At 34.5% G+C, this 6536-nt stretch overlaps 1 protein-coding gene across 1 annotated transcript; it reads right to left on the bottom strand.

The window, feature by feature from the left end:
- Positions 1-1755: 1755 nt before the first annotated feature.
- LOC116768269 (replication factor C subunit 4) lies at positions 1756-6508 on the bottom strand. Its single transcript, XM_032658960.2, has 6 exons — positions 6299-6508; positions 5945-6220; positions 5372-5590; positions 4304-4463; positions 2414-2496; positions 1756-2344 (listed from the first exon to the last, which is right to left on the bottom strand). The coding sequence occupies exons 1-6, from the start codon at positions 6403-6405 to the stop codon at positions 2137-2139; spliced, it is 1053 nt and encodes a 350-aa protein (XP_032514851.2). The 5' UTR covers positions 6406-6508; the 3' UTR covers positions 1756-2136.
- Positions 6509-6536: the final 28 nt, after the last annotated feature.

The following is a 6536-nucleotide window of genomic DNA, read 5'->3' as shown; positions in this document are numbered from 1 at the left end:
CTACTTCGTAATATAAGCCACATAAAATTCTTATAATGATAGCAATTTACGTTACATTTCTATGTTCTCGTAAGCATTTTTTTTCAAAGTAAAAAAGAGTGTTCAGGTCCAGGTACAATATTAATTAACCGTCATTTTGGAGTCTTGGAGTAAGTGCTAGGGTAGATTTTTTTTCTTGGAATTTTCTACCTGTTGAGATACCTGCTTGGTCATGCTACCCAGAACGCTGTTGAACGTTCTCAAAACGTTTAGAAGAAAGCGTTTAACTTTGAAATATATGATACAAAAATGGAAGCAATTAGGAACCCATTTCTACGGAATTATATACCTTTAGGGGCCATTTTAAATAAATACTAGTAAGCCAGATATACTTTTCAGTCATGCGCTAATGTTTAGCGATGTAAGTTTTGCATATTCCTAATTATTTTGTTATATTGAACCGGAAAGTTTTTTATGAAAACCGTAGGACCTCTTTTTTGTGTTTACCGCAGTCGATCGAGTGCGTAATAAAATAACGTTATATCCGTTTATAAATAAAAAATATTGATTAGGAATCAAGCATTGTGATAATTTAGAAACTATTACAATGGATATAATCTTAAACACAATGTATAATAAATGTATAGAGTGGACATGCTATGTAGTAAATTGTAACTTGTAAGGGAAGGTTGTAAGCGTCAGGTTGTCGGCCTCAGCCTGTGACGTCATCACACTGACCACTCAGAGACCCGCACACAATGGCCTTTCTTAGAAGGAGCAGATGCGCTCGCAGCTAGACCTCATACCTCAATTATTTATGGTGCAATAGCTACAACTTATATTATGAAATAACATCGGCCGTACCAAGCGCAATCTCGACGGGCCTCAACTAAAACGTTTTTTGTTACTATCAACGATATGAAAAGAAAAAAAACCATCACAAAAACCCACCGTAGGAAGCAGATAAGCCGAGTGGAATTTTACGACATAACGACGGCACAGGCAGGTAGACGCTGATTACTTAGCCAGAACGCGTACCTGCCAAGGTATCATTAGTAAGGTACACAGGTAGTGATACCCCCGAAACGAACGGCGCCGCTTGACGGCCGGTGTCCCTGAGCCGCACGACGATCATCGCAACTTCCATGGATGAGTGTGGATCTAGTCATGATGCAAGAAAAACATGCACTAAACCTCCACTCATCGAAAGAAATTGACCTTTGCGCTGCTCCGTCCGCTGTACGTCGCACTTCACTTATCCTTTTCGATGTCACGTTGCACCGAATAGAACGTCCATAAGCACGTTGCCGTGTTTAAAAAACAAGTATGAGAGAACGGCCGCGTCCAACGGACGGGACGGGCGACCGCGCGCACCGGGCGTCCAAACCGAAATAAACGGTCGAGATTTGAAATCTGGGATTGTAGACGCTGCGCGTGCGCCGGGGAGGGGGGAGCGGCGGCCCGCGTCCACCAATCGGAGGCCAGCGCGCGCAAACCGTGACGAGGTGGGGCGAGCCGCGGCCGAACGCCGTCCGATATTATCTTTTCTTAAAGAACGTTATTTTCTTTCTTTCCTACTCCCTCGTCCGTTCAACCGACAACGGAAGTGAAATAAACGTGCGCGTAAACTACAGCCGTGATGGTTGTACCACCTGCCGTAGTACCTTACACACATACAGACACGATCCGCATTAAATCTTTATGTCGGTATACTGTGCACTGTATGACGGGTAAAGTCATGGGTAATGCTGAGGTTGGCAGTAATCAAACATCGTACACGTGTTACGAAACATTTATTACCGAAAACTGTGACAATGAAACGTTTCTCGGAATACAAAAATTAAAGCAGCAGTCGACAGTAATGTTTCACAGTATTGGTTCTTAATAAACATGTATAATTCACATTCTTTCCACGCACGATAATAAACTCTATGACGTGTTGCGTAAGAAACAATTTATTAAACACCGATATTAAATCTAGAATTACAACAGACCGCCGTGAGAATAATTATTGTAACAGCTTATACATCAGTTATCGAGTTTAAAAATTTACGTTAAAAATAAAATTTAATTTTAATATTCATTGACTGCCAGTTGAGATGTTTAAGAAGAATAGGTTTTTTTTAAAATGACCATATCCTGTGTTCTGGTGGAGTCTCACGGGTTATTATTAGCCATGATCACGGTACAGCCGAGGTCTGTCAGCTGCATCACCTCAGCTCCACCCTCCAGTAGTCGGTGAGAACACACAGCCAGCTTCTCACTAATCACACACTTCTGCTTGTTAGTCAAATGACCAGCATTCACCACTCTCTCTGACAGCTGTTCCAATAATTGAGATGCTGAATACGCGTCCATGAGAAAACTAAAAAAAATAATTATATTACTAACGCTGATATTTTCTATTATAATACCAAGGACGTTATATTCTTACTTCTCAACGAATCTCTCCAACTCATTGTAGTTTTTCACGTTTAGAAATTCATCCACTAGATTTTCAGGTACGAGTCCCGTCACCTACAAATAATAAAAAAAAATATTATAAGAGGAAATCAGTGTTGCATGTTAGAAATAATTTTGTTTCGTTTACTCGTAACACATATAAAATGTAGAAATTATAATGCCAGTGTCAGACAAAGGCATATTTCTGAACATATAATATGTTTGAATGGTAAAAATTCTGTTGAAATATATGAAAGACATATTAAGTTTGACTTATATATTAAAGCACTACAAACATAATAATTTTATTGTATATTATTTTAATTATTAATAAAAAAAAAATATTGCTTTTAACTACATATATATATATATAAACTATTGCTTAGAACTTATATTATGAAATCTTATAATTCTTAGTTCATATAAAAGTAATAGAATTATTAAGTGATGTGACTTCTGTTACAAACATAATTGTATTGTAAAGTAGAATTTCTAAATGTCGATAGAAAAAATCTATGTAACTCGAGACAAGGAAGATTTTGTACTACAGTAACTCTCCAAAGGTAACATCACTAGGACATTCATAAAATAATATTTAAGATAAGACATTCAAATTAAATACCAATTTTTAGATCATTTTTTTTTAATTTACAGAAGTTAGTAAATAAGTTTGTTATAATAGGATAATTTTGTTTTACTTTGAAATTTAGAGAAAAAATATAATTAGTTCACAATGAAATTTGTACATATATAAAAGTATTTAAATATTTACAGCTTACTGACTTTTTAAGTATATGTAATTTTTTTTTTTTGTAATCAAAATAAGAAACTTAATTTTGATTTAGCTTCCATAAAAACTACGAATAACTATGACTTTTATACAAAGTAAGTTCCCATTCAAGCAACATGTATATATGAAAATCCGTTTTAAAAATATAGTTGCATGAATGTTATTCGATTTTATTTTACAGATATATTAAATCAATGACAGCTTGTATACATATTTATACCTATTTTAAATTATATGAGAACAAAGAGATTATACAAAAAATATATATTTAATCAGAGCACTTATTCCTGATAGAATAATGTATAGATATCATTATAATTATAATAAAAAGAAAAAGGAGATTTGAATGAGGATTATATAGTTAGAGATTAAGGCTTCAATATAAAGAACAGTGTTTCAGAGCAAGTTATGTTAATATAGAAGTTAAGAGATATTAGTGTACAGAATCACACAGGGCAAAGCAAAAGAAAGCTTCAAATTAGGCTTCCTAAGGGGGGTGGCTAGGCGTCACACAGAAGATTTTAAAAGGATGGCAAAAGAAGATATAGTCCGCTATGTTTAACCTGAGCCTTGAATTTGTGTGAGTGGGAGAGCTGTTCTAGATATAAAATAAAATAATCAAAGCCTGCTGAAGGCCAGCTGTGAATATTATGTGATGAAAAATATACTAATTTATGAATTCAATAATGTAAAAAAAATATTATACGATATCTTCCTAAATTTATATTTTTATGTCGTTAATTTCTTCAAAATAACTATTAAAATTACACGAAATTTCTTTTACTTGGTTATTTAGAGGTTTAAGTATGCTTCGTTTATTTGTGTTAGAGACCATTTCCGGAGTAAATAAAATATAAAAAATTATAAATTAAGTACTAAATATCGTCACTCTGCTACGAGTACAATGGGTGAAGTGCGGAAGGTGCGGAGCGGAGTAAAAGCAGTATGAACCGGTCTAAACCCAGAAAAGCAGGTGGCACGCATAAAGACATCACACCTACACTATCTGCGTGCACTCACACTAATGCAAAGCTCAGCTTACGCCTCACGCTCTATAATTTCCTTTGACATGAAATTACAGATATTACACACCTCAATTAATCCATCAGCTGTAATTTTGCCGAGTAAGCGCTGACAGCACTGCAGTGCTGTGAGTGCTCGCCTAAGATCTCCCCCGCATGTGTCCACAGCTTGATGGAGTACTTCACCATCACCAACGTCCACAGCCTCTGATTTACACACTTCTTGTAATCTGATATATATAAGAATGTTAGTCAATTAAGAAATATACATATAATTTAGTACACATGAACTTGCTTTCTTACATGACTTTATTTGCTTTGTATTAATAGTTAGACAGAGAAAAAATTTTATGTGTGTTTCAAATTCATACATTGCTGACAATATGATGAATTGATAGGAGCACAATAATTATTCTATGGTTTTAGGGGAACCAAGCAGGGTTTTGGGATAAATTGCAGCCCATATGTTATTCTGATGTCTAAACTACATCATTGTATAGTTTCATCAAAATAGGTTCTGTCACTTTTTTGTAGAAAAAGGAAATAGTATATTCATACATATAACTTAATTCTACCTTCATGACATCACAAGTAATAGTATTATTTAAGCATATCAAAAATGTCACACTAACTCTAAAGACATGTATTTCACAGAAAAAGGACATTATACATGTTTGAAAATATGTAAAGTTCAGTCACAAGTGTAACTTATTGTAGTGAAGGTACCTTTTACTAATTTAGTACTAATTTAGTAATTTGCTTTCTGAATATTTGCTTCATGAACACATAATATCATAATTATGTGGATATCATCATATGCTCTTTAACAGCACCACAGTCAGAAGGAGTAACTCCCAACAAATTTTATATAGTCTATTAAGGGTAAGCTACTCCCCTAAATGTAACCAATAGTTTTAGGGACTGTAGGGACTAATTATTGTAGGGACTGCAAGCCTAAAGGGGGTTTGTAAGAGAACCAGAAAAAATGGGTGCAGAGGTTGGGAGGGGGATTTGTAATTTCATTTGGCTAGAATACGAAATAGTGGTTTTTTGCTAGGTGAAAAAAGGGTGTGTTAAAAAATAATGTATTCTCAAAGTGGGCAGTACATAAAATATGTTTGGGAATGCCAGGTCTAACCTCTTGATAACATTCTCCCTCGCCAGCGGTTTGAATCGAAACTTCGAACATCTGCTGGTAATTGGTGGAATGATTCTTGATACATAATTACATATGAGACAAAAACGTGTAGTCCTCGTCTCTCGCTCCATAGTTCGACGTAAGGCTGCCTGCGCTGCCGTTGTCATTGAATCTGCTTCGTCCAAGATAACCAGTTTGTATGGCGGGCACGGTCTGCCACTGAAAGTTTTTATATTACTCCATGAAAAATTTATAACAACATAACATTTTGGCAAAAATATACTTAAAATTACTATAAGTTATTTTCCAATAATCAGTTTGCTCAAAATTATGCAAAAATATTCATGTTATACTGTAAATGAATATTATTTTTATGTATATAATATAATGAAGGATATGCTTTGTCACTTGTTCTTTTTATTTAAGTGATTATTTAATTTGATAGATTAAGATAATAAATATTTTAACAATTTTAATTTCAATAACAGTTTTTTAATTTTTAAAGCTACAACTTAATAATTGTTGAGACATTTGTTTAAAAGTATTGAAATTGGTTTGGAAAAAACAACTTACTCTGGTCTTGTATTGCTGACTGTTAATTGGGCAAAAGTTTTTACTTTATCTCTTATGACTTGTATTCCTCTTTCATCTGAAGCATTCAGTTCAAGAACTCGCTCTCTAGTAATGTCTCCAAAGAGCTGTCTAGCAGCAGCCAAGATAGCACTTGTTTTACCAGTTCCTGGTGGACCATAAAACAACAGATGTGGTAAATCACCTCCAGCCAAACATTCTCTTAAAACTTGAACCACTTCTCCTTGATCAACGATATCATCTATAGTTTTTGGACGGCTATAAAGAGAAGCAAAAACCACTTACTACATATTCATGTTATATTTATAAAGTATATCAGACTATATAGTTTCTTACTATTTTTCAACCCATGGAGCTGGAGCCTTTTTCTTTGTGGATTTAACTCCCGAAGTAGATGGTTTATCAGTACTTGATATCTTGCCGGTTTTTAAAAATGCCTGCATTTTTAGGCAAAATAATGTTAATGTTGTTTCAATACAAATTACAAAATAACTGGCGAGTGGCGGTAAAAATTGGCAGATTCAAGTTTCAACCCAAAACCTAGAAGTCAAATTCAGGTTGTCAGCTGTTGATG

The sequence above is a fragment of the Danaus plexippus genome, assembly GCF_018135715.1.
Source record: "Danaus plexippus chromosome 3 unlocalized genomic scaffold, MEX_DaPlex mxdp_25, whole genome shotgun sequence".
Taxonomy (NCBI): domain Eukaryota; kingdom Metazoa; phylum Arthropoda; class Insecta; order Lepidoptera; family Nymphalidae; genus Danaus; species Danaus plexippus.
The sequence above is the reverse complement of the archived record's forward strand: the minus strand, read 5'-3'. Positions and strand labels throughout refer to the sequence as shown.

Coding starts and splice junctions, on each gene's coding strand:
- LOC116768269 (XM_032658960.2), bottom strand. CDS start 6,405: ATGCAGGCATTTTTAAAAACCGGCAAGATATCAAGTACTGATAAACCA. Junction 6,221..6,298: donor GCTCCATGGGTTGAAAAATA/GTAAGAAACTAT, acceptor TTCTCTTTATAG/CCGTCCAAAAACTATAGATG. Junction 5,591..5,944: donor GTCAGCAATACAAGACCAGA/GTAAGTTGTTTT, acceptor AAAAACTTTCAG/TGGCAGACCGTGCCCGCCAT.